Source organism: Mobula birostris, chromosome X (genome assembly GCF_030028105.1).
Source record: "Mobula birostris isolate sMobBir1 chromosome X, sMobBir1.hap1, whole genome shotgun sequence".
NCBI classification, from domain to species: Eukaryota; Metazoa; Chordata; class Chondrichthyes; order Myliobatiformes; family Myliobatidae; genus Mobula; species Mobula birostris.
This window is the reverse complement of record NC_092402.1, coordinates 42,017,242-42,036,552: the sequence shown is the minus strand read 5'-3', so window position 1 is coordinate 42,036,552 and position 19,311 is coordinate 42,017,242. Positions and strand designations below refer to the sequence as shown.

Here is a 19,311-nt window from a genome sequence, read left to right as displayed (position 1 = left end):
CAAAAGAATGCCTTAATATGGGTATAGCAAAAGTGTTTATTGTCTTCGTTATATTTTTACTGTTGAGATCTGTTTGGCAAATTTCCTGAAGCCTTGAAGTAAATTCTGTCAAAATTTTCCCTTTTTTGCACTATGATCTATTTCTTTGCTTGTTGATATCCCAGATATCAACGTATTAGATTATGAGAACACTCGGTCCTCTTTTTATTGTCATTTAGAAATGCATACGTGCATTAAGAAATGATACAATGTTTCTCTGGAGTGATATCACAGAAAACAGGACAAACCAAAGACTAACACTGACAGAACCACATAATTATAACATATAGTTACAGCAGTGCAAAGCAATACCATAATTTGATGAAGAACAAACCATGGGCACGGTAAATAAGGTCTCAAAAGTCCCTGAGTCGATCGACTCCCGAGTCCACGATAGCAGGCAGCAAAAGGGAGAAACTCCCTGCCATAAACTTCCAGGCACCATCAACTTGCCAATGCCTTGGAAGCAGCCGACCACAGCTGACACTGAGTCCATCCGTCTGAAAACTTCGAGCTTCCGACCAGTCTCCCCGATACAGCCTCCCGAGCGCCATCCTCTGCCGAGCGCCTTCGACTTCACCCTGGCCGCTGAAACACACAAAGCCGAGGATTTCGGGGCCTTCTGCTTCGGAGATTCTGGTTACCACACAGTAGCAGCGGCAGCGAAGCGGGCATTTCAGAAGATTTCCAGATGTTCTTCTGTACTCTCACGTCCGTCTCCATCAAATCAGGATTGTGCACGGTCCCCTACTTGACAGATAACAGATATTCATCACCGGAAAGGCCGCGTGCGCTGCCGTCGCACCGCCATTTTCTCCTCCCTCCATTAGCAATTTGCATATTGACATATGTTTCATATTCATCTATCAGTTGTATTGTATCCTGTTGCTCTGCTTTGTGTTCTATTCGTTCTATTGCACCTTTCCTTAGGTTTAATGCTCTGCACTTATCCAGTCCATGTTTTATGTTTATATCTTTTGATAATAGATCTACTATTTGAATTAATTGCTTTAGATTAACTGATGAAGGAGCATATAATTTCAAATCATCCATGTATTAAAAGGTGCATTAAGGTATGGCTCATTTCATTGTTTCTGATTTGATATCCAATTTTTGTCTGATTCAGTAAATTAGAGAGCGGGTTTAAAGGCAGACAGAACCATAGTGGACTTAGAGAGTTGCTTTTGAAAATTCCTCAGTTTATTTTGATAACGGTGGTTGTTCTTTTTTGGTTGTTAATAGATAGGGTGATTATATTATGCCATTGCTTCATCAGATGTTGCAAGAATTCCACAGGTATTGGGTGTAGTTTATATATATTAAAAACTTCTATTAACCATGAGTAAGAGACAGAGTCAAGTGCCTTTTGGTAGTCAGTAGAGCAACATGAAAGATTCCTGCTTTCCACTGTGCTTGATTTAGAATTACAGAATCTATTATCAGTTGTTCTTTACATCCTTTCACACCCTTCCAGCATCCTTTCTGCCCTTCTGTAAATATATTGTGGTTATCTAAGTGTGTGGTGATTGGTTGTGAGATGCATGATGTTACAATTTTATATATAGTTTGTAAACAAGCAATAGGACAATATTTTGATGGATCTTTTGTGATTTCCCCTTTAGGCAAGTGATATGTTTTACCTTCTGTCATAAATTCAGGCACTTTTCAGGATTTTTATGGAAATTGCTGATATGCATTAATAGATACGGATGAAGGCAAGTAGATTTTATACCAATAATTATGCATATTTTCCATGCCAGTACTTTTCCAGTTGTGGATATTTTTTATAAACTCTTTCAGCATATCCATTGTAAATTCAGGTATTTGCATTTCTTCAATCGTGTGAGTGTGTTCTTTTCCCTCCGTAATCCAGCTTGCTTCTTGATTGTGCGTCACCCTGTTTGACCAGATATTAGACCAAAAGTTCATTATCTCTGTGTTTGTTGGGAATTCTGTACAGGGGTTGCTGTCATTTTGGTACACCAAATTTAGTTTCAATGTGCTATATAGACCTTTTCCATTCTTTCTGAATTGATAATTCTGTTTTCTTCATCTGGCACATTTCCTGTCTCTATTTAGTCCGGCTTTGGCATGCATCAAGCTTTTGTTTTAGTATATCTATAAACTCTACCATGCTTTTGTTATGTTGGTCGTATCTGGTATGGACCTTAGATTTTCATAGTATTTTCTTAGCTTTTCTCTTAACTTGCTTGGGTTATCCATTTTATACCCGATTAGGCAGGCTATTTCTGCTCTTAAGGTTTCAATTTTGTTTTTTGATCTCCTCTGCCATTTCGGTATTCCTAATTTCATTACTCAGTTTTGAATTTCTGTTAATGAGTGTCTCTATTTTGGAGCCCTTGCACTGCACTGCTGTTCATGCTGCACAGGGTGTTAATGTGTGTAGTTCTTCAAATGTTTCACATTTTCCTAAATGTTGTGGTTATATAATATTGTTGAGAATACTAACAATTTTTGCAAATTTTGATGATGTATTTTGTTGTGTTATGTAGGGTCTTTATGTTGAGTCAATGCCCATATATTCTGTTAGTGTGGTGTCAAATATTAGGAAATTTTTTCTGTAAGCTCAGCTTCATCATCAGCATTCTATAGCGGCTCTGGAATTGTGTTGCTGCTATTAATGTCCGATTGTGAAGCAGTTGAAATGATTGTACTTTCATCAGTGCTTTGGTGGGCTGCATCCTCAATATTTTCTTGCATTGCATTTTCATGGTCTTTAAATTGGTTTCTTTCTACCTCTTGTGCAATATCATGTTTTCGTTGGTTTAACATGTTTATAGAGATTAAGTTATTTTTTTTACTATCACTGTACGTTGATCTGCTATTTGTTGTGCATTTACTTGCATGGAGGGATATTGAGCTATAAACTGGTGATGGAGCTTGTCCCTGTATGCTGCCATGTCAGTCTCAAGTTCCATTACTCGGTAGTGTACACACATTATGAATGCATTTATTTCTAATGACTATTTCATGTGTGTCTTTCTTCTCTTAACTGCTTGAGTGGTCTCAGTTGTATTATTATTATGAATTAAAAAAGAAAATTATAAGACTTTGGAACATGAACAAGGTATACATTGTCCCGATAGTGATATCTACAACTGGTATCATCCCAAAGGCACTACACAATAGAATTAAATAATTAGGGCTACACTGTAATATCTATGTAAATCTTCAGAAAGCAACAAAACTAAATGCCACTAGAATAGTCTGAAAGTTCCCAGCAATTGACAAATGAGTGTGCTTGGCTATGTTGGCTCCTCAGCTTGAGCTGATGCTATCATTATTATTATTATATTTGCACAGTGTGTCTTCTTTTGCACATTGGTCGTTTGTCAGCCTTTGTGTGTAGCCACACTTTATAAGTACTTCATTGGCTCCTAAGTGCAAGGTCCTCAAAACAACTTGAATGGTTTTATAAGTACAAGCCTTTGATTTTCCTTGTTAGCATGTGAATTCATGACGTAAATTCCTTCACTACCACCCAGATTATTTGAGGACGTAGTATCCTAGAAGAGCAGAGGAAAGATGTGACATATTCATTGGCCTCCTACTCTTACTTCTAGAGTGCTGGGAAGTAAAGAGAAGGATGGTTACTTTCATCAAGGAATTAGACAATAAGACCATAAGACATAGGAGCAGAATTAGGCTTTATCGCTCATCTGATCTGCCATTCTATCATGTCTGCTTTATTATCCCTCTCAATGTCATTCTCCTGCCTTTTCCCTTTAACCTTTGACACCTTTACTAATCTAGAACCTATTAACCTCGGCTTTAAATATACTTTGTGACTTAGCCTCCACAGCCATCTGTGGCAAACATTTCCACAAATTCATCACCCTCTGGCTAAAGAAATTCCTCCTCAGCTCTTCTCTAAAGGAATGTCCTTCTAAACAGAGGCTGTGCCCTCTGGTCCTCGACTCTCCCATTATTGGACACATCCTCTCTACGTCCATTCTATCTAGGCCTTTCAATATTCGATAGGTTTCTATGAGATTCCCCTTCATTCTTCTAAACTCCAGCAGGTACAGGCCTACAGCCCCTTATATGTTAACCCCTTCATTCCTGGGACCATTCACATGAACCTCCTCTGGATTTTCTCCAATATCAGCATATCCTTTCTTAGGTAAGGGGCCCAAAGCTGTGCATATTGTAATTAACTTCAAATTCAACATGCTGGGCTTAGAAAAAAGAATGCTCATTTGAAGTGCAGTGCACAGGTTTTTTTTTAAATCTGTGCACAACCTATTTCAAACATTGGTTTGGATTTTCCTGTGGAATGTACACAGCTGTCATAGAGTTTGGGACTCTCAAGTTAGTGTGCACAAATTCAGAAATATTGTATTTCCTGAGAGGTCCCCTGTTGTTCTTGAAATCCAGCAATGGAGCATCAATTTCCCTCGATTCCCAGCAGCTGCATTGGGAGACTGCCCATTGATCCCATACTGTTAGACCTGCCATAGTTTCAGTGACTCCATTCATTTCAATGGAGAGGAAATGGTCATTGTGCAGAAAGGTTTGTTTCAGATAATTTCCATTAAAAACATATAAATCCATTAAAATCATTAACTTTAGGCATTTCTAGTATTTTAAATATTTTCTTAAGTTTTTAAAATGTTTTTGTAGCCTGATTAATTGTTAACAGGTTTTGAATGTGGTTGTCAGAGGTATACACTCAGGGGCCACTTTAATAGATACACCTGCTCGTTAATGCAAATATCTAATCAGCCAGTTAAATGGCAGCAACTCAATGCATAAAAGCATGAAGCACTGTCAAGAGGTTCAGTTGTCCAGACCAAATATCAGAATAGGGAAGAACTGGAATCTTAGTGACTTTGACTGTGGAATGATTCTTGGTGCCAGGTGGGGTGGTTTGAGTATCTCAGGAACTGCTGATCTCCTGGGGTTTTCACCCAGAACTGTCTCTAGAGCTTACAGAGAATGGTGCAAAATACAAAAAGATATCCAGTAGGTGGCAGTTCTGTGGGCGAAAATGCCTTATTAATGAGAGAGGTCAGAGGAGAATGGCCAGAATGGTTCAAGCTGACAGGAAGGCAACAGTAACTGAAGTAACCATATATTACAACAGTGGCGTGCAGAAGAGCATCCCTGAACTTACAACTCGTTGAAACTTGTAGTGGATGGGCTACAGCAGCAGACAAAAATAATGGAGGTACCTAATAAAGTGTATGCATCTTTGTTGTATCTCTGTTGAGTCAAATGGCGCATTGTCACTTTGACAGCTAGTTCAGTGTGATGATGTTGCTCAGCTGGCAATCAAAGCAATTCTGTGGGAGAGGCTTATAATTTACAGAGCTTCAATAGTCAGTTCAGAGCCTGCTCTGTGGAGTACGTTGGTCTGGACAGATCTTCTCCAAGGAAGTCTGGACAGAGTGCTAGGGATCCGCCAAGCACAATTGGTCCCAGGGGATTCTGGATCACTGCAGTCTGGACGTCCACCTGCCATGCTGAAGGAAGGCAGCTTGCAGATAACTAATTGAAACTGTCTGAATCCATTTCCCTAAAGTGTTCTAAATAGAATACTAGGATGAAACATCTTATAAAGATAAAAGCTCATTCATTGCAGTAAATCAAAAAATGTGATTTTATTTGTTGTATGTTCAAATTAATATTAAGGAATAAACTTACTTATTTCAATCAAGTTTCAACATTTACAACAGTTCGCGAACTCAGCGAGGATTTAATTGTTTCCCATGATTCTCTTGTTAAAAACAAGTTTCATTGCAACATCCATCAGAAGCTTAAAACTATCTACAAGCTAACTGATAAAGAAAACCTGGCATTTAGCACGACTATTGAAGTCATTAGGCATTTTTTTGCTGTTAAAACTGTTTCCAAAGTTGTGCTAGACATTCCCTTGGCTCCAGGCCTTTGTTAGCCAATTTGATCTCTGTAAATCTATCTTGTCGCACCTTAGATCCCAGCTGAAGGTCCCAACTGAAATATTTTTCCAGCAGCGAAGTGATGTCCTCACAGACCCTGGCTGCTCCTGGGATGTCTTCTGCCAACGAGACCTGCTGAGGCTCTTGCCTCTTGCCCATAGTGAGGATACCAGTGGCTTGGTTCTCTAGACCATGAAGAAGATGGTACAGGCGCCTCTGGAAGGGCTGGACACATTTGCTTTCCTCTTGCCCACAGTAAGGATGCCAGCTGCATGGTTTCTGGTTCCATGAAGGAGATGAATAAGTTCACAGGAGCAGGTTTGCTGACGGCAGCACTTGGGGACACTGGGAGAAGCTTGGAGCAGAGAGCAGAGCAGTGCCAGAGTCAGAATAACACACAGTTTCTGCAACAGCAAAGAAATACAGGAACACTTTAGCTGAAATAAGCCACTTTAAGATGGAACTGTGATGTTCAACACGTTGCTTTGGATAATTGGAAATCAAGATTTAGAAACATAGAAACATAGAAAATAGGTGCAGGAGTAGGCCATTCGGCCCTTCGAGCCTGCACCGCCATTTTTTATGATCATGGCTGATAATCCAACTCAGAACACCGCCCCAGCCTTCCCTCCATACCCCCTGACCCCCGTAGCCACAAGGGCCATATCTAACTCCCTCTTAAATATAGCCAATGAACTGGCCTCAACTGTTTCCTGTGGCAGAGAATTCCACAGATTCACCACTCTCTGTGTGAAGAAGTTTTTCCTAATCTCGGTCCTAAAAGGCTTCCCCTCTATCCTCAAACTGTGGCCCCTCGTTCTGGACTTCCCCAACATCGGGAACAATCTTCCTGCATCTAGCCTGTCCAATCCCTTTAGGATCTTATACGTTTCAATCAGATCCCCCCTCAATCTCCTAAATTCCAACAAGTACAAGCCCAGTTCATCCAGTCTTTCTTCATATGAAAGTCCTGCCATCCCAGGAATCAATCTGGTGAACCTTCTCTGTACTCCCTCTATGGCAAGGATGTCTTTCCTCAGATTAGGGGACCAAAACTGCACACAATACTCCAGGTGTGGTCTCACCAAGGCCTTGTACAACTGCAGTAGTACCTCCCTGCTCCTGTACTCAAATCCTCTCACTATAAATGCCAGCATACCATTCGCCTTTTTCACCGCCTGCTGTACCTGCATGCCCACTTTCAATGACTGGTGGATAATGACACCCAGGTCACGTTGCACCTCCCCTTTTCCTAATCGGCCACCATTCAGATAATAATCTGTTTTCCTATTTTTGCCACCAAAGTGGATAACCTCACATTTATCCACATTAAATTGCATCTGCCATGAATTTGCCCACTCACCCAACCTATCCAAGTCACCCTGCATCCTCTTAGCATCCTCCTCACAGCTAACACTGCCACCCAGCTTCGTGTCATCCGCAAACTTGGAGATGCTGCATTTAATTCCCTTGTCTAAGTCATTAATATATATTGTAAACAACTGGGGTCCCAGCACTGAGCCTTGCGGTACCCCACTAGTCACCGCCTGCCATTCTGAAAAGGTCCCGTTTATTCCCACACTTTGCTTCCTGTCTGCTAACCAACTCTCCACCCACACCAATACCTTACCCCCAATACCGTGTGCTTTAAGTTTGCACACTAATCTCCTGTGTGGGACCTTGTCAAAAGCCTTTTGAAAATCCAAATATACCACATCCACTGGTTCTCCCCTATCCACTCTACTAGTTACATCCTCAAAAAATTCTATGAGATTCGTCAGACATGATTTTCCTTTCACAAATCCATGCTGACTTTGTCCGATCATTTCACCGCTTTCCAAATGTGCTGTTATCACATCCTTGATAACTGACTCCAGCAGTTTCCCCACCACCGACGTTAGGCTAACCGGTCTATAATTCCCCGGTTTCTCTCTCCCTCCTTTTTTAAAAAGTGGAGTTACATTAGCCACCCTCCAATCCTCAGGAACTAGTCCAGAATCTAACGAGTTTTGAAAAATTATCACTAATGCATCCACTATTTCTTGGGCTACTTCCTTAAGCACCCTGGGATGCAGACCATCTGGCCCTGGGGATTTATCTGCCTTCAATCCCTTCAATTTACCTAACACCACTTCCCTACTAACATGTATTTCGCTCAGTTCCTCCATCTCACTGGACCCTCTGTCCCCTACTATTTCTGGAAGATTATTTATGTCCTCCTTAGTGAAGACAGAACCAAAGTAATTATTCAATTGGTCTGCCATGTCCTTGCTCCCCATAATCAATTCACCTGTTTCTGTCTGCAGGGGACCTACATTTGTTTTTACCAGTCTTTTCCTTTTTACACATCTATAAAAGCTTTTACAGTCTGTTCTTATGTTGCCTGCCAGTTTTCTCTCATAATCTTTTTTCCCCTTCCTAATTAAGCCCTTTGTCCTCCTCTGCTGAACTCTGAATTTCTCCCAGTCCTCAGGTGAGCCACTTTCTCTGGCTAATTTGTATGCTTCTTCTTTGGAATTGATACTATCCCTAATTTCTCTTGTCAGCCACGGGTGCACTACCTTCCTTGATTTATTCTTTTGCCAAATTGGGATGAACATTTGTTGCAGTTCATCCATGCAACCTTTAAATGCTTGCCATTGCATATCCACCGTCAATCCTTTAAGTGTCATTTGCCAGTCTATCTTAGCTAATTCACGTCTCATACCTTCAAAGTTACCCCTCTTTAAGTTCAGCACCTTTGTTTCTGAATTAACTATGTCACTCTCCATCTTAATGAAGAATTCCACCATATTATGGTCACTCTTACCCAAGGGGCCTCTCACGACAAGATTGGTAATTAACCCTTCCTCATTGCTCAAAACCCAGTCCAGAATAGCCTGCTCTCTGGTCAGTTCCTCGACATGTTGGTTCAAAAAACCATCCCGCATACATTCCAAGAAATCCTCTGAATTTTGTGAATTGTAGTTGATACATTAATTTCATTGTCACATGAACTGAAAAATCTAATTAGGGAGAAATTATTGGAAATACTCTTGTTCAGATGTGACATTACATCCCCTCACATCAATGTAAAAGGGCAAAAGAGCTTTCCCCAGTATTCTGGACAATATTCATCTAAAATCATAAAAAACAGATTATGTGATGATTATGACAATGCATTTTATGGGAACTTGCTAAGTGCCAAGTGGCTGCCCAATTTCATATAACAGTGATTATATTTTAAAAGAATTCCATTGACGCATATGATGCCCTGCAAAGGACCTAGAAGCTTCTATTTAAATGTAAATCTTTCAACACATTTACTGTTTGGTGCCTTCAGTGTTTGATGCTTTTATTGAAGATGTCAGCATCTGCAGTATTTTGCTATTTTTGCTTAACTCATTCCACATTAGATTAGAAAACAAAAATGAATAATGGGCACCATCATCTGCCGTGTAATGGCTAGCTTTGTTCTCGTGATTTCATGCACGCATTAAGCTTTTTGTGTAAGTTTTGGCAAATGCAAAGTGTTGGCGTGATTTTTGATTGTTCTGAGTGCTTTACTGCCCTGATTACTGAGTGGCACTAGACAAGTAAATATATGCATGAGGTACTTTATCTCAATTAAATGGAAGATGAGTTCTACTAAAATTAAAGCAAATGACTGATATAATTCAGCTATAGCCACACCTGTGGGTATGCAGTAATGGAAAGCATTGTTCTAAGCATATATTTTGTGCCCATATATTTAAGACTACAATTGCATCCAGATTTTTTTGTGCAAAATTTAAATTTTCCTTTTTTTGAAGGTTTAAGTTTCAATTTAGTCTCTTAGCCTATTATTAAAAGCATCACAGCCAAAACCACACCTCCATAATAATGGAATCAGTCCTGGTTGCCATTTGATAAGTTTGTTCAAGTTGAGCACACCTAATAATAATGTGAACATCCTTGACTCACTGCAAGTGTTATTAATGATAATAGAAATTAAGCCAAAGCAGTAGATCACAGCAGGGATGTGACACCAATGTACATCTCCGGAACTCAGGGTGGAGTAGAGGGAGGGAGAGAGGGAGAAAGATGAACAAAAATAAGCAAAGTGGAATGCAGCCAGGGGTGGAATGTAAAGAATGGCTGTAAGAAGATATAATAATTTAAACAAGGAAAACAATTGATACAAAAATATAATTCGTCAGTAAAGACATACGGGAAAATGGGAATTGGACAAATGGTTCACCGTAGATGAAGTGAAAAAAGTCTACAATCATTGCTCATAAAAAAACAATAACTATGTGAAACAAAAGAAAAAAATCACAGTAAAGTAAAGAGAGCAAATAGTTCTCATGGGGTAAATATTATATTTCTTTGCATTTTCATTCATTCGGAACAGAATGATTCAAATAGCTTAGTTTCAATCTTCTTGGTCAAAATTACAATATTTAGTCAACAAATTATGTAAGTTGTAAGATTCTGAGTTACACCAAATCTGCTGTGATTCTTTCATATAATGGAATGTGTCAACAGGCTTTGGCGAGAGCAGGTGGAGGCTCGAAGTGAATTATATTTTTCGCTTTCTTTGTCGATTAGTACATAGCTAGTGCATTTAGAATGGATCCAGGGTTAGTGATATATACTTTGTGTGAGATATCAGAATTCTGGGAGACTTCTAACCTCCCTGATAACTACATCTGCACAAAGTGCGTTGAGCAGCAGCTCCCTCCCGATGGTGTTAAGGAACTGGAGCTGCAGCCGGATGACCATCAGCTCGTAGGGGAAAATGAGGTGACAGATAGGGGCTATGGGGAGGTAGTCACCCCTCGACTGCAGGAGACAGGTACCTGGGTGATTGCCAGAAGAGGGAAAAGGAATAGGCAGCCAGTGCAGAGTATCCTCTGTGGCTGTACCCCTCAATAATAAATATAACACTTTGGATACGGATGGGGGGACAACCTACCAATATAAGCCACAGCAACATGGTGTGTCTCCGTGGCTCAGAAGGGGAAGGGGGCAGTAGAGACAGGGGATTCCATAGTTAGAGGAGTAGACAGGAGATTATTTGGAAAGAGATACACAGAATTTATGTTGCCTCCAAGGTGCCAGGGTCAGGAATGTCCCGGACTGGGTCCGCAACTTTCTAAAGGGGGAGGGTGAACAGCTGGAAGTTGTAGTACATATTGGTATGAACAACATAGGTAGGAAATGGGTTGAGGTCCTGAAGAGAGAATATAGGGAGTTAGGTAGAATGCTGAAAAACAGGAGCTCAAGGGTAGTAATCTCTGGATTGCTGCCTGTGCCACTTACCAGTGAGGGTAAGAGTAGGGTGTTTTGCCAGATGAATGCGTGGTTGAGGAATTGGTGCAGAGGGCAGGGTTTCAGATGTCTGGATCATTGGGATCTCTTCTAGGAAAGGTATGACCTGTACAAAAAGGACAGGTTACACCTGAACTTAAGAGGAATTAATATCCTTGTGGGCAGGTTTGCTGGAGCTGTTGGGGAGGTTTAAACTAAATTGGCAGGGGGATGGGAACCAGAGTGATAGGGCTGAGGATGGGGCAGTTGGTGTACAACTAGATGCAGCATGCAGTGAGACTGTGAGGAAGGACAGGCAGATGGCAAGGCAAAATTGCAGTCAATAGGATGAGTTGAAGTGTAAATGGAGGCAAAATCAAAAAGGGTGATGAATAGAGGACCGGAGGTGATATATTTGAATGCACGCAGTATACAGAATAAAGTAGATGATCTTGTAGCACAGTTAGAGATTAGCAAGTATGATGTTGTGGGCATTGCTGAGTCATGGCTGAAAGAAGATCGTAGTTGGAAGACTAACATCCAAGGATATTCATTTTATTGAAAGGTCAGGAAGGTAGGCAGAGGCAGTGGGTGGTTCTGTTGGGGAAAAAATGGAAATAGAGAAAGAGGTGACATAAGATCGGAAGATGCGGAACGCTTCTGGCTAGAGTTAAGGAGCAGCAAGGTAAAAAGACCATGATGGGAGTTATATACAGGCCTCAGAACATCAGCCAGGATGTGGGGTACAAATTACAATGGAAGATAGAAAAAGCATATGAAAAGGACAATGTTACCATGGTCATAGGGGATTTTAATATGCAAGTAGATTGAGAAACCTCTTGCCACACAGCACGTCATTCAGGCTCCAGAACGTTGATCTTGCAATCTCAACTCTTCGTCTAACTTCTGTATCACATTTCCCATCCTCTGTGACCATCTGTCCCAAGTACACAAACTTCTTGACTTGCTCTATGCCTACGCCGTTAATTTTGATACTGATGTTTGGGATTTCTTTCTTCCGTGATACTACCATCATCTTCGTCTTTGCAGCATTTATTTTCATTCCAAATTGTTCTCCCTCAGCATTTATCTTATCTACTATTCTGAGTAACTCGTCCTCAGTCTCAGCTAACAACACTGAATCATCTGCATACCTCAAGTTGTTCACCATCACTGCACCAATTTGGACACCAGCTTCATCATTCAGCACCCTGAAGATTACCTCTGAGTAAATGTTAAATAATAAAGGGGAGATAATGCAGCCCTGGGGACCCCTTTTTGGATCTCAACTTCCGGTGAATTCCCACCACTAGTTCTTATTACTGCCTTCTGATGCCAGTACAGACTCACAATCAGTTGAACATCTTTCCCGTCCAGCCCCAATGAGTTCAGTCAATTGACCAGCTGTTCATGATTGACTCGGTCAAAAGCTTTTTCTTAATCCAGGAAGCACTCGTAAATGTCTTTTTTTTTCTAGACCTCGTTCCACAATCATTCGCAGATCAACGTTCTGGAGTCTGAGTGACATGCTGTGTGGTAAGGTGTTGGACTTTGGGTTGTGTTGTAGAATTTGGAAATGCTACGTCTGGGGCAGTCTGTTGTATGGAGCCGAATCGTGGACCTTATGCAAGGAAGCACAACGAGAATTGGAGGCATTTGAAATGTGGTGTTTAAGGAGACTGCAGAAAATGAGATGGGTGATGAAAGTCAGTAACATGGAAGTGTTGAAGAGAGTGAGGAGAGAAAAGGAGTTGCTGAAGAATGTGCAGAAAAGGAAGCTGGAATATGCCGGGCACTTGTTAAGATGTGCTGGACTGCAGAAATTGTTATTGGAAGGGATGATAGAAGGAAAGAGGGAAAGAGGAAGGCAGCGAACCACTTGGTACGATAATATGAGGCAATGGACTGGGTTGAGTTATGCTGAGGCCAGAAAAAGAGCGCAAGATCGAAGAAGATGGAGGTGCATAGCTGCCAACCCTGGTTTCGGGACGGCACCCACTGACTGACAGACTGACTGAGATTGAGAAAATCAGGTTGATGCTGGGTCCTGAGAAAGAACTTGTAGAATGCATATGAATGGGTTTTTAGAGCAGCTTGTGATTGAGCCCACTAGGGGAAAAGCAATTCTGGATTGGGTGTTGTATAGTTAAACATACTTGATTTGGGAGCTTAAGCTAAAGGAATCCTTGGGAGGCAGTGATCATAATCATAATCATTTTGCAACTTGAGAGGGAGAAGCTAAAGTCAGATGTATCAGGATTATAGTGGAGTAAAGGGAACTCCCGAGGCATCAGAGAGGAGCTGGCCAGAGTTCATTGGAAGGGGACACTAGCAGGGATGGCGGCAGAACAGCAAAAGATAGAGTTTCTGGGAGCAATTTGGAAGGTGCAAGATAGATACACCCTAAAAAAAGAAATGTTCTAAAGGGTGGATGAGGCAACCATGGCTGAGAAGGGAAGTCAAAGACAACCTAAAAGCAAAAGAGATGGCATATAATATAGCAAAAGTTAGTGAGAAGTCAGGGGTTTGGGAAACTTAAAAAAAAATTAACAGAAGACAACTAAAAAAGCCATAAGGGGACAAAAATGAAATATGAACACAAGTTAGCCAATAATATAAAAGATGATAAAAGTTTTTTTTCAGATATATAAAGAGAGTAAAAGAGAGGCAAGACTGCTGGAAAATGGCACTGGAGACCTAGTAATAGGGGAACAAAGAAATGGGTGAACTCAATAAGTATTTTGTCTCAATATTCTCTGTGCAGGACACCAGCAGTAGGCCAGAAATTTGAGAGTGTCAGGGGGCAGAAGTAAGTGTAGTTGCTGTTTCTAAGGAGAAGGTGCTTGGGAAGCTGAAAGGTGTGAAGGTAGGTAAGTCAACTTGACCAGACGGACTACACCACAGGGTTCTGGAAGCATTAGTAACGGTCTTTCAAGAATCTTTAGATTTTGAAATGGTTTTGGAGGACTAGAAATTGCAAATGTCACTCCACTCTTTAAGAAGGCAGGAAGGCAGAACAAAGGAAATTATTGGCTAATTAGTCTCTCTCAGTAGCTGCGCAGAATGTTAGAGTTGATTATTAAGGATCGGATTTCGGGGTACTTGGAGGCATTTGATAAAGTTGCCCAAAGTCAGCATGGTTTCCTGAAGGGGAAATCTTGCCTGACAAATCTGTTGGAATTCTTTGAGGAAATAACAGGCAGGACAGACAAAAGTCAGTGGATGTTGTTTACTTGGATTTTCAGAAAGCATTTGTCAAGGTGCCGCACATGAGGCTGCTTAACAAGATAAAAGCCCATGGTATTATAGGAAAGTTATTCGCATGCATACAAAATTGGCTGACTTACAGGAGGCAAAGAGTGGGAATAAAGGAAGCCTTTTCTGGTTGATTGCTGGTGACCAATGATGTTCCGTAAGTGTCAGTGTTGGGGTCACTTCTTTTTACATTATATGTCAATGATTTGAATGATGGAATTGATGGCTTTGTGGCCAAGTTTGCAGATGATACAAAGATAGTTGGAGGGGCAGGTAGTGTTGAAGAGGACTTAACAGATTAGGAGAATGGGCAAAGAAGTGGTAGTTGGAATGAAGTGTGGGGAAGTGTATGGTCATGCACTTTGGTAGAAGGAATAACGACATAGACTATTTTCTAACCGGGCAGAAAATTCAAAAATCCATGGTGCCAAGGGACTTGGAAGTCCTTCTGCAGGATTCCCTAAAAGTTAAATTGAAGGTTGAATCAGTGGTAAGGAAAGCAAATAGAATGTTAGAATTCATTTTGAGAGGACTGGAGTATCACGAGGATGTAATGCTGAGGCTTTATAAGGAATTGGTTTGTCGCCACTTGGAACTTTGGGCCCTTAATCTAAAAAAAGTTGAGCTGGTATTGGAGAGGGTCCAGCGGAGATTCACGAGAATGATTTCTAGAATGAAAGGGTTATGGTATGAGGAGCGTTTGAATGCTCTGGGCCTGTATTCCCTGAAATCTGGAAGAATGAGGGGCAATCTCATTGAAACCTATCAAATATTGAAAGGCTAAGACAGAGGATGTTTCCTTTAGTGGGGGAGTCTAGGACCAAAGGACACAGTCTTAGAATGCAGGGACATCCATTTTGAACAGAGATGGGGAGGAATTTCTTTAGCCAGAGGGTGGTGAATCTGTGGAATTCATCGTCATGGACAGCTGTGGAGGCCAAGTCATTGGGTATATTTAAAGCAGAGGTTTATAGGTTCTTGATTAGTCAGGGCATCAAAGGTTATGGAGAATGGGGTTGAGAGGGATGATAAATCAGCCATGACAGAATGGCAGAGCAGACTCGATGGGCTGAATGGCTAATTCTGCTCTTATGTCTTATGATCTTTTGATCATATAAATTGTGCCCAGACACTAAGTTACTGGTCGCGAAGTATTCTCAGTGTGTCAACAAGTTTTGTAAAGTAAAACATTTAATGGTTTAAAATAGTTTAATTGGGTACAAAGAAGTGCATGCTTAAAGATGATTCTGACACCCAAGTAAACCACAAGACCATAAGACATATAGGAGTAGAATTAGGTTATTCAGCCCATCAAGTTTGCTCTGCCATCCCTTCGTGGCTGATGTATTGTCCCTCTCAACCCCATTCTCCTGCCTTCTCCCAAAAACTAATTTAGTTAAAATACAAGAATCAATTATCTGACAAATTAATTATTTGAGTAATAAATTAAACTTAAAATACTTTTGACACAATAGACCGCAGGTACTGGATATCGAGCAAGAATTAAAGAGCTACAGGAACTCAATAGGTCTGGAAACATCTGTGGAGGGAAAGGAGTTGACAATGTTTCAGGTCTAGACTCTGCAGCAACCCCCCTGCAGTTTGATTTTGCTTTGTAATCTTTGTGATGCAGTAAGCTTGGCAGCTAGTTGATACACAAAACAACAAATAAACAATAATTAATCTATTTTAGCACATGTTCATTGAAGGATAAATATTAGCCAGGTCTTCCCAAAGTTACGACAGGATTATATTCCTGAGAACGGTTCGTAACTCGAACAGTTTACAAGTTGGAAATGCGGCCATTATTGATACATATTAATATATGTACATATATTGGCAATATACGTCAATAAAAACATAGCCCAAACATGGACAACATATATTTAAACCAAGGTGTTTAACTCAACCACTCAGGTTTATTTGCAAAATGCAATGATATTGCTGTCGACGGAGTTCCCACACTGCAGAAGGTACCCACAGCTACCTGTGAATTCATCCCACTGGTCTCCAAAATGCGTGATGATATTTACGGACTGTACATAAATCAGGCATTCATAACCTGAAGAGAACCGGTACAAAGGTTATATTTTTGGATTCAGGTCTCAGGTGTGGAACTTGAATCCACAATCTTCCTCCTTTGGAGGTATTAGTGCTAGTTCCCTACAAAGCACAGAAACAAATGAGTCACTTTGGAAAAAGAATTCAATTAACCATGTGTAAGATAGGAGTATCGATAGAAAGGGATAAACAAGTGATGTTTCACACCCAGACCCTTCATTCACCGTGATGAAGGGTCTCCATCCGAATTGTCATCTGTTTATTCCTTTCCATATTCCTTTCTCAGCCCGACTAGTTGAATTCCTCCACCAATTTGTGTGTGTTGGCTCTGGATTTCCAGCATCTGCAGAATCAATCGTATGTAAGATGGGAGTAGTTTGGTAAACAGTTCAATCAACACTTTTGTCAAGAGTGTTTGACTAGAGTTCAGACATTGTCAATCCCCTTGGGCTGAACTGCAACATCAAAAGATATATAAATGCAAAACTTTCCTTTAGATGAATTCAAATAAAGCATGTTTGTAACTAAAAAGGCAGACAATAAAATCAAAAGCTATAGTAAGTTGATTACAATTTTCTCCAGCACACATTCAACCCTTCACAATTTCTACATTTCTTCCACTCACCTTTCTTCTCTCCGATACCTCTGCTTACATCCTGTTCCCCTACACTCCCAACTCACCTTCTTTCTCCCTTCTCAAGTCAAGTCAAATGAAGTTTATTGTCATATGCACAAGTTTGGTGGGGTATAGGTGCATCGAAAAACTTGTTTGAAACAGCGCACAGACTCAGACAACACAGAGAACAAAGCTATACAAGACGGTGAAGAAAGATACCATGCAAAACAAGGCACAAACACTCATGAACATTACTTTCATTGCAGTTGTTTCCATCTCCGCGAGTCCTTTGCAGAATTGAGATACCATGCAGAATATTCTTGTCACAGATGTTTCGGTCCTTCTCATGAGCTGAAGAGGAGCAACTCTCTAATCCCATATTTATTGTGTTCTCATTTTTTATACTGTATCTATCAGCATTCTTTCCTCCGAGGCAATAGTGACATTGAAACCTACCACTGGAACAGTAATTTATATAATTTTTCTTCAATGGAAGTATCTCATTAGTTGTTATGCCATTCAGATTAGAAAAAATGGAAACTAGAAAACCTGAATGCACTGGTATTATCTGGAATCACAATGTCACTGTTGGATTTGTTCTGTTAATAGACCTCTGAGCCTTTCAGAGGAAGAGGTTTTTTTTTTGCTTATCTATTCTTCTTTTCAAATTAGTTTCATTCAGCTTCACCTGAATAAGTCATAAATCTGTAACCTAGCACTAATTAGCTTCTGATCACCTAAGGAATGTGCCATTCCTTCCTGGAGATGAGGCTCATTCAATCTTTATGCATATTGCCTTCTTGCAGTTCTTTGTTAGTCAGGGCTTTCACTCTTACAAGCGCTTTCAATGTGATTTTATTATTACATATTTTTGCTGCAGTTTACAAAAATACGTCCTAATTTAAGTTTTGTCTCATGTTCACAGATTTCAGTAATATTTTGTTTAGTTATTGTGGAAAAATAAAGAAGTTCAAAGACAACATCGAGGCATATTCTTTGATGGTATTTTGTAAGGGTCAAAAAAAAGTTTACTGAAGTTTTTCTATGTTAATTTTTTACCTATTCATTATAATTCTTACTGTTTTCATTGGTAATTGTACGTCAGAATATCCATGAAACACAAATATTAGCAAACTGGGTAGCCAGCTTCATCAGTTTCCAATAAGCCACTGTACCATATCTGCGGCAACTAATTATTTGTTCTGAGCTTTTGAACATTCTCCATGCATGCTTGCAAACATTTTTGTCTTGTTTTCAGATCAATTCTAATTCTAAGTGGTTTTATCACAAAGCAACCTTGGAAATAAGTTCTGCAGAAGTTTTGGTATTTAAAGTTCTATATTCAGATTTAATCTCCGTGGTGTTCCCACGTCCCGACAAAGCAGCCCTTTATTTTCTCACTTGGTTTACAAGGAGTGAAGAAGTGCTAAAAAGTGAGAAATTGACATTGATCCAGTAGCTGAGACCTGAAAACTGATTAATACATCCATAACTCCAGAGTTATGGGGAGTTGGATATTGGTATTGGTTTATTATTGCCATGTATGCTGGGATACCTTGGAAAAACTTCTGTTTGTGTGCCATCCATGCAGATCATTCCACACACAAGTAAATTGAGGTATTAGCAAGGAATCATGGGCTCTATCACAGGCACAACTGTGCCCATTGATGAGGACATCTTCAAGAGGCATTGCTTCAAGAAGGTAGAGTTCTAACGACTCTTACTACCATTAAGAAGGAAATACAGGAGCCTGAAGACCCACACTCATTGATTCAGGAACAGCTTCGTCCCATCCAAATTTCTGAATGCCCCCTGAAGTCCATGAACACAAATTTGTTATTTCTTTTTTTGGCACTTTTTTTTCCTGAAGTTTATAGTAATTGCATACCTTTGCCCTCTTCTGCTGAGGAAGAAAGAACAAATTTCACGACATAGAAGTAAGTGATAATAAACCTGATTCTGATGTTGATCGCAGAATAGTCCCGCAGCTACAGAGAGAGTATGGTATGGATGAATAAATATGGTGCAATAGCTATGGCAAGGAAGATTGGGAGATCAAGAATTCATATTTAGTGTTTGAGAGATTTGATAAACAGCAGGATATAAGCTGTCCTTGAGCCTGGTGGTACATGTTTTCAACTTTTGTAC

The 19,311-nt window shown here is 40.2% G+C and overlaps 1 protein-coding gene across 1 annotated transcript; it reads right to left on the bottom strand.

Moving 5' to 3' along the window:
- Nucleotides 1–5,858: 5,858 nt before the first annotated feature.
- hcrt (hypocretin (orexin) neuropeptide precursor) lies at nt 5,859–10,703 on the bottom strand. The gene is given in 3 exon segments (XM_072248953.1): nt 5,859–6,191; nt 6,194–6,397; nt 10,614–10,703. Coding segments are annotated over 3 exon segments (585 nt in total). The 3' UTR covers nt 5,859–5,900.
- Between the last annotated feature and the right edge of the window lie 8,608 nt (nt 10,704–19,311).